The 9,300-nt window shown below is 49.2% G+C and overlaps 1 protein-coding gene across 1 annotated transcript; it reads left to right on the top strand.

Moving 5' to 3' along the window:
- MZT1 (mitotic spindle organizing protein 1) lies at positions 1–8,007 on the top strand. The gene is made up of 3 exons (XM_061563886.1): positions 1–127; positions 3,666–3,811; positions 6,750–8,007. The coding sequence occupies exons 1-3, from the start codon at positions 76–78 to the stop codon at positions 6,783–6,785; spliced, it is 234 nt and encodes a 77-aa protein (XP_061419870.1). The 5' UTR covers positions 1–75; the 3' UTR covers positions 6,786–8,007.
- Positions 8,008–9,300: the final 1,293 nt, after the last annotated feature.

The raw sequence follows: 9,300 nt of genomic DNA, 5'->3' as shown, positions 1-9,300 counted from the left end.
CTCCAACGTTGCAGGCAGGAGCGTCACCCCCCTTCCCCCCTCCCTCCCCCCTCCCCTTGACCACGGGAGGAGGCAATGGCGGAGCAGACGGCCGAGCGCATCAACTCGGCACGGGAGACGCTGGACAGTAGGAGTCCCACGTACCCCCCTCCTCGGGCATCTTCCTTCCTCGTATCCCCTCGTCACCGGGACCCCTAAAGAACCCCCTTTGCCCCCTACCCCCCTTTCCTATCCCGCTGAGACCACCACCCCCGTGATCTCTCGTTGTAGGCCTCAGACCACGGGCTCGCCTAACGCGCGGCCGGGTTGCGAGGCGCCTAGGGCGGCCTGGGGCTGGAAGCACGCGAGGCCGAGGGCTTCGCGGCTCCACGACTCCCTGGCGGATGTTGTAATAATTGTACAAGTACAATCTAGATTTGAAGCTTTCGTGACTGCAATAATCCATACTCTTTGGTTATTTCGGTAAAGTTACGTAGGTATAAAATAAAATAAATCACGACGTTTCGAAAACAAACACAAGCGGTCGTCCTCCGGCGGAAAAAAATATAATCCAGCAGTGAAACTGCTGGATTATATACCTACGTGACTTTACCGAAAGAACCAAAGAGTAATTGTACAAGTATATTGTGCAATTTGTATAGCGGGTTTGATCGTAGGTCAGAACGCTGCGTGGAAGTAATGGATGTGTTTATTTTAGAGACCACCGTTCTCTCCATGTTGAAGGCTGCATCATTGGTCTCTGTGTACCGTCGCTATGCTGAGAAACGGTGGGGGATGTTTGTTTTGTGGCGAGGCAGTCGTAGGCAGAGTGAAACAAAAATAAGTTATTGAGTCTGGACTTAAACAGGGACCAGGGAGTTCATACCTGGCAGCCTCTTAGCAGTGCCCTAGCTTATTACAGCCCAATTCAGACCTTATTGGGTTACCCCGTGTACTTATACATCTCCTACGTTCCTCCTACAAAGTCCCGTCACAAAGGAGAAACAAACAGATATTCATAATAAAGGCTTTTGGGTTAGATCGCGTAAGTATAAATGTGTCATAACCTTCCACCACTCGACACAGCCAGTAAGGTTTGTCACGTAAACAACGCGCCAATTAGTTACTGCTTCAGCCCACGGGTGTGTTGGAGAGTAAATCCACAACATCTCCAACACACCGGTGGGCTAAAGCAGTAACTAATTGCCGAGTTGTTTACGTGACAAACATTACTGGCTGTGTCGGGTGGTGGGTTGCGACACATTTATACTTACACGATCTAACCCAAAATCTTTTATTATTAATATTGTTCGCGAAAGCCTATGTGTTAAATTGACAATTTATTTTTGCCCGCATGGGCCTGAAAACTCAATTTCCCTGCTCAAGAATACGGGTAAAGCGTATGGCTTGACACGGTATGGGGAGTTGGCAGCACTGAATGCAGGGAGGGGTCCAATGGAGTTCCACCAAAGCATAAGGCCAGCAGAGGAGAATGAGCGACCTCGCACTGAGCAACGGTGGACTGATTCGACGGAAAGCCTCGGTTGCCGAAGCAAAGGCGGCGCGGAGTGAGAGGACAGGGGGGAGAGGTGGGACAGTGGGTGGTGAAGAGTAGAGTGTGATGGGAGAGGAGAGTGCGTTGAGGGAAGTGGAGTGAGATGAGAGGGGAGAGGTAGGATAGTGTGGAGGAGAGTGAGATGAGAGGGGAGAGGTAGGGTAGTGTGTGGGGGAGAGTGAGATGAGAGGTAGTGTTTGGAAGAGAGTGACGTGAGAGGGGAGAGGTAGGATAGTGTGTGGAGGAGAGTGGGGTGAGAGGGGAGAGGTAGGATAGTGCCTGGAGGAGAATGAGATGAGAGGGGAGAGGTAGGATAGTGTGTGGAGGAGAGTGAGATGAGAGGTAGGAGCGAGTGTGTTGAGAGTGGAATGAGAGGGGAGAGGTAGGATAGTGCGTTGGAAGCGAGTAGAGTGAAATGAGAGAAGTAGGAGAGTGCGTGGAGGAGAGTGGGTTACGGTGGGAGAGCTATCTGCTGTTGCAAGAATAAAAAAGTATCGCGAAGAGGCACTTCTGTTTCTGCTGAGGATTTACTGTAACTGTTGCTCCTGCTTCTGAAGCGGACGGACGTTACTCTCTGTAGTCGGCTAGGTGGGAAAGTCCTCCTCCATACTGTGAAATAGAGGTCACTTGAATGGGACTTCAGAAGTCATCCTGCAATCTCTGCTTCTGTGGGCCGTCCTTAGACACTAAGAGTCACAGCGACCTGTGAGAGATGCAACTGCATACTTGGTGTCGTGGCATGATGCCGATGGCAAAATCAGAAGAACTTTTTGAAAATACAGTAATACTTTTTATTATGAAGCCATTGGAAAAACTCTTAAAAGGTCTTCGTGAAATGCATACGATGACATCTGTAGGCATAGACTCGTCACCGCTATAAAAACGTGGAATTTCAACCAGTGGCTCATGACCTCAAACTAGGGCGAGTCTATTCCCTTGGCAACCACGCTCGACTTAATATAAAGTGGTACAAATTTGATCAACCGTGAAAAGGCTTTTATGCAGGTTGACCTTCGAACGTGTGATTGAAATGCTCTCGCCACAGCTTCGCCTATAGATAGGCTTGTAACGATGCATTGATTTGTCAACTGAAGTCGATGATTGCGTTCATGATCCAGCATTTGAGTCGTGCGTGTCAATCATTTGCGAGAAGGGGGGCACGAGAACACAGCGCAGATCATGACACATCCCCGGGTCTTTCTGAACAGGAGAGCTGTTGTATACCGGCACCGACCCGTGTAGGATTAGATTTGTTATATACCAGGCTAATGGTACAAACGTAACTGTTTAAATGAGACGGTAAAAGCGTGACGAACAAGTCAATATTTTAATCGAGTCACCATGCCAAATCGTGGCAATTTGCGGAATCACTGCAAGTGGGAGGAGGAAGGTGGGGGGGTGTGTGAATCGATATGCGCTTAATGATCGATGTGGTCAGTGTACGGTTGATCGATTTGAGGTCAGCGTGTAGTTGACGTTTGGTCGGCTGTTTATAGGACATGCAGCCGTTGTCCCTACGTGCGTTGTCTGCGTGCGTGTCTTTTGTGTGTACGTGCATGTCTGCGTATTTATTCGTGTCTGCGTGTGTCTTAACGTATGTGTGTGCATGGCTGTGCATATCTGAATCTGTGTATTCATGTCTCCCATGTGTGCATGTGTCCTGCATGTGTGCATGCATGCCTATGTGCATGCGTAATGTCTGCGTCTGCATATGTCCATTCATGTCTATGGGTATGCGTGTATCTGTGTGTGTACATGTCTACATGTAAGCGTGTGTCTGTGCGTGCGCGCCTGTGCGCGTCTGTGTGTATCTGCATGTGGGGAGCGGTGGTGTAGCGGTTAGCGCGCTGCGCTACGAACCTGGCGACCCGAGTTAGATTCGCACTCACGACCAACATCATAGGCTTGCTAACAGTACTTATCCCAACAATCTGTTAATGCTATACAGGAGATCTTTGTCTTTTACTTGTGCATCTTTGTGTTTCCCACACTTCCGATTAGCACGGTTGTCTACTTACGGTGCGAAAGAAGTTCAACATATATCTGCCTATGCGCGTGTGTGTGTGTACGCGCGTGCGTGTAAGTGCGTATGTGTACGCGCGTGCGTCAATGTTCTCTCGCCCCCCTGCAGCGCTCATGGAGATGTCGCGGCTGCTCAACACGGGGTTGGACGCGGAGAGCCTGGCGGTGTGCGTGAGGCTGTGCGAGCAGGGAGTGAACCCCGAGGCGCTCGCCAGCGTCATCCGGGAATTGCGGCGCGAAGCTGAGGCACTGCGGGTCCGTGAGCAGCTCCACCGCATGGGGACGGTGGGGGGGGGGGGATGGTGTAGAGCAGTGGTTCTCAATCGGGGGTACGTGGAGCCCCTGGGGGTTACGTGGCAATGTCCCAGGGGGGGTACGTGAGGTGATTTATAAATGTGTGAAATTATATCATACGAGTCATTGGTAAACAATCACGTGTGAATCTGCCAATTTCAAATAACTACGGTAACATTAAAATCCATATTGTAACAGAGAACGCAATAAAGACCTTTCTAAACTCATTGATCGTAAAGAATGTGGTTTCCAGGAGTAACCAGCGAGCGCAAACAAATTACGTCGCGCATGCAGAGCATCCGTTGATTTTTTAAAAAAATTAAATTTTTTATTCGCTTGCAGTTACAAGCTAGTTAGGATACCTCACAAAATGGACAATTTGTTAAAATATTGACAATCATTATTCGTACATTTATTTATCAGAACCATGTTGGGTCATGCAAAGGGGGTATTCGGTTAAAACTAAATTCAACAAGGGGTACGGGAGCAAAAAAAAAGACGAGCCGCTGGTGTAGACGCAACGGGGCAGGGCATGTGAACTGAACTTTTCACCTCAAAGCGGATGCTTAGGGGGGGGGGCGGGGGGGCGGTAGGTTAGTGCAGAGGTAACACTGGTGACTCCACAGCAATTAGGGCCTGCGTTTGATTCCGACTCAGGTGCCTTTCTGCGTTGAGTTTGTATGTTCCTCCAGTGGTCTGCATTGGGTTTCCTCCGGGTTTTCCGGTTTCCTGCCGTAGCTAAAAAAAGACATACAATGTAACGAGTACATATATAGATTTCAGGTTTCCGCAGCCTTGCTTAAAATAAAACGTTCAACTTGATTCATATCCGAATAAAGTAAAAAAAAATGTTATTGCAACTGATGTTGGACAAACATCCTAACTCAATTGGGATTACACAAAGCAACATCGTCCCCGACTACACAAAAACTTTGCAGGATCCTCCTGAAAAAGAGTCTTGAGACTCTTATTAGGCTGTGAATATTTGATTATTGCCTTCGACCACATCATCCGGAATGGACACCCAACAAAGAACATTTAAAAGCTGAAAAGTGTGAAAATAGAGTACGGAAGGGGTGCACATTTGTAATCACATTGAGAGATGGAGGAACTCGCGCATTAGGAGGCACACGTAAGTTTGGATCATTGTATTGACCATTGTGGAGATGCAGCGATGAAATCCACTGTTATGCAAGTGGTAGACGACTGCTTGTTACTTTGCAAGAAATGGTGACGGATTGGGGAGGCCGTCGTCAAAATGTTGTTCCTTTTTTCCCCCGCTTATTCTGTCAATGTATGTATTTCCAATCTCATTTCACTCCTCAGGGCCACTTATATTGATCATTGCAGACACCACCTGCCCATGTGCCTGTCCAGGAATCGAACTGGGTTTCCCTGAATTGTTAGGCAGCACATGGATCACTGCAACACCCACCACTCCGCTTTACTATAAGCTGTGCCGCCCTCACTCCATATCCCACCTCGCCGCAGTAAATGAACGATAAATCATTCTTGTAATCATCGACTGTGGTCAATCCACTGCTGGACTAAGGTATCCCCAAGTTGTTGCCACCTCCCGTGATCCTTTGATGTAACAATCCAGCTTGCTCTGGCACACAGACGTCTTGATTTCATCGCTCTGTCTCCTCGGCGTCTTCTCAGATCAACGCTGCCCGATAATCCTCGGTGTGCGAACATGCATCAATTTAGATTGGAGCCCACTCCACCGCTTCTACGAATAATAACGATAAAAATAAAATAACCCCCACTCACCCTCTGTCTGCGTTAACCTCCAGGGGTCGCTTCCACTACAGCGAGAATGACCACTTCATTATAAATTATGACGCTTGTAATTGGTTTATCCGTGCATTGATTTCTACTGTACATGCAGTCCACGCAGCACTAAATTGCATCAATTGCTGATTACGGGGAAAAAATAAAAACTGCGGGGAGAGGGGAAAAAAACAAGGACATTAGCATTCACTTGGTGCAGCTTGGCATTGGCCATTGCCCCTGGGGATGTCGGGTGGAGCTTTAGGCTTTGAGTAGCCTTCCTTCCCTTCATTTTATAAATTCTGTCCCCCCCGATGTAATCCAGATTGTGCTATCACCGTCGCGTTGTCATGAGACGCAGAATTCATTGGGTTCTCTCGCAAAGCAGTGTGACCCTTCATATTAGAGAATGGCCCACGCAAGTGGATATTGAAGAGCTCCCTCCGAGATTACTTCACGTGACCTCTGGGGCTCACAGTAGAGGGCAACACTTTCTCACCCACCCCCCCCCAGCCACCGATGTTTTTCACATGACAGTCAAACCTAGATTTTAAATTCTCGGAGCTAATGTAGTCATTGGTGAAACAGAGCTGATTCCATCAACTCACCACACTTCAGAATCTAGTTTCATCGGAAGCGGCCGAAACCCACATTCCAACCCAGGATTTCATCGTTGCTGGCTCAGCACCCTGTCTATGAACCCACTGGGCCACCTCATTTTCTTTACCTTCCTACAGGATTGTTCATCTTCCGTCTTCTGCTTGTCGAACGACTACCGCTTGTAATCGTATCACGGGCACGTTTGGTATTCGCGTAATTTCGCTTTAGCGCAAGGAAGGTGCTAATGTTTCACAGACGAGTATAGTTTCACTCGAGGGGGAGATGTTGCCACGTGGCAATTAGACAATTTGTGAGTACATCTTTCAAATTCAGACACCTGCTCACGTTACCTGCTCCTTGTAAAATAACGTCGCCGGATGTTTTAACGTCCACTGCGAGTCGTGCGTCGCGTTTTTTCCGGTTAACGCCCACCGCAGTATTAATCGGGGCAGCCGCCGGGCTCTTGGGCCCTATCGCCGCTTTGGTTTTTAAAGCCCCTTTGGTGTGGGTGTGACGTGACCCACAGGCCGCGGAGAACGCCGTGGGCGGGAGGCCCGGGTGAAAATCACCGCAGCGAGAAAACCCCAGGGGGAACTTGACGGTGCCTGCTCCATTTCACCCCCACCCGTCGATCGCGATGAATCCATGACCTCTACACACAAGACGCTGCGTGCACGTTGTGTTGCGGGTTGCTTCAAACTCCAGTCCCCTCGTGACCCACCACAGTTCCTTGTTCAGCGGTCTTCGCTGTTCAAACGCAACCCTAGGCCCTTACATGCTGCACGAGCCCGATAATTGATAAACGGTAGTCACCACGTAACGTAGAGAGCGCTTCTTAATCGGCATGCCTCATTTTGATAGGCACGACCAAATATCTTCTACATAGCCTGTAACAAACTGCTATTCGTGAGCACTTGTGAAGACTGGCACGGCACGCGAGGAGATGGGTGGCCAGTACCAAGCCCGATCACTTTGGCCTCCCCTGGGCTGATATCATCCTGCACTAGGTACTAATTTAAGGCTGAGTCAAACTAAAGGAGGCCCAGGATCTTTTGAGATATAATGTGGAACACATGTATACACACACACACTTGAGATCTCGCTCTTATTTTCAATAAGTTCTAAACAGAATGTGACGGACACGTACACACCTCTGATTTTAGATTGTCAGTCTCTACGTGACGTGTGACAACAAGAACGACAACAGTCGTCACTTGCCACGAAGGGACGGCTCACTGGCAGGAAGTAACACGGGACAGACCCAGGTGTTATGGGTTATCCGACTGATATGCCTAGCACCTTAACTCCCCACGCCGTTCCCGACCTGTCGTGTGACGCACAGATCTTAATTTGAACGGGCTCTCTTGCGCGTCACACAATGCATTTTCTCAGTCATCGGGCTCCTTCGTGCAGCTCATAACCTCTCGGAATTTTGTTGCAACGGTGCGACACCGGTACACTTGCAAAGAAGTGCCATGGTGAGTCGCGGGGACTGGTAGTTTCGGAGGGGTGAGGGGGGGGGGAACGCTGGACTCTGTGATTTCCATAGTACACTTTGAGCACAGCTTGCATAAATCCTGCACGTTCACTCCCTTGCACACACGGCGGCGGCATCAGCAGCAGCAGCAGCTGTTCCATGCCCGTGACAGCCTGGGAGGGAGTCGCCCACCTTTTGTCGTGCTGCTCTCGCTGGCAATTTACTCCCTAACAATGTCACCCGCGAGTACGTTCCGCGATGGGTTTTGATGTCGCGTGTTTGTAAATAAAAGCCCGTTTCTACTTACGCGGTCATTTGCAAATGTTTTTTATGTATAATTTTTCGCCGTAATTATATTTTAATTGCACCGCCGCGGTCGCGTGCCTAGGTGACAATCTTTGTTCGGAACTCTTCCCAGCGAGCAATGCACCCCCTCTCCCCTCCCCCCGGTGTGCACAGCCTTGGAAGATGGATGCCTCAGAGCGAACTGTTTCTGACTTCACTGAAATTGGCCTCTCGGTCCGCACCAGGAATCGTCATCAGCCATGATCACTCCACTGCTGCATGATGGCCTCACCCCCATGCAGTCCGCTGTCTCTGGCAGTTCTTGCGACGGAACAGTCCGTCGAGCACCTGCACCACGAGCAGATCTGACCGAGAGATGGTGATGGGTTGGGGGACACCATGCAGCAGTGGATCGATCATGGCTGATGGTGAGTGGTGGTGTTATGGCACGTCGATTCAACGGGTAATCGATGTTTTTACTCACGACGATTGTGTGCAACAATAGATTTTTTTATTTGGATGTTAGATATGGTTTCAGATGACCCCCCCCCCCCCACTGCTTGAGACCGCTATACTCGTGTATTTTTTACATCGCTTATTGAATCGACCCTGAATCACAACAATGAATTGAATCCTCGCAGGAGTTTGTTATAAGTGTCTGTTGTTGAAACATTTGGATTTACCCTTATAATCATATTTTAAAGGTACCCAATGGTCATCAGATTTCACAAGCTAAGCATGGCCGGGCCTGCATATTGCTTGGATGGGCGACTGCCATGCGTTGCAGGTGGTTCGGCTACTGGGCTACGTTTTGGCAGCAGAGAGGACAGCATACAACTCCATTTAACGTCTATGCCCCCCTCCACGTCCCCCCCACCTTTAACCCACACTGACGTGGTGAAATAAGGTCAAACAACCCCACATGACCCGGCACATGGAGACTGAGACAATGATTCTCTGACCTGCAGTGAGCCACCATGTGCCACTAGGGGGCGGACTCCACTAGTCTCGGAGCGGCCTCGGAGAACTGCGGCGATGGATTTAGTTTCAATGGCCAGGCAACGGCACTCGTCTTCTTGGTTCTTTCGGTAAAGTCACGTAGAAGGGAAATAATAAAATAATACAAATTAAACATAATAAAATAATTCTCACGACATTTCGGCCACAACGCAAGCAGCCGTCCTCAGGTGAAGACCAGGTCTGTTCAGACGCTGTCTCCCCGACAGACCTGGTCTTCACCTGAGGACGACTGCTTGCGTTGTGACCGAAACGTCGTGAGAATTATTTTATTATGTTTTATTTTTATAATTATATT

This window comes from Lethenteron reissneri, chromosome 32 (genome assembly GCF_015708825.2).
Source record: "Lethenteron reissneri isolate LAM-NWPU_2019-01 chromosome 32, ASM1570882v1, whole genome shotgun sequence".
In the NCBI taxonomy this organism is placed as follows: Eukaryota; Metazoa; Chordata; class Hyperoartia; order Petromyzontiformes; family Petromyzontidae; genus Lethenteron; species Lethenteron reissneri.
Note: the sequence above shows the minus strand (reverse complement) of the source record. Positions and strands in the feature narration are given on the sequence as shown.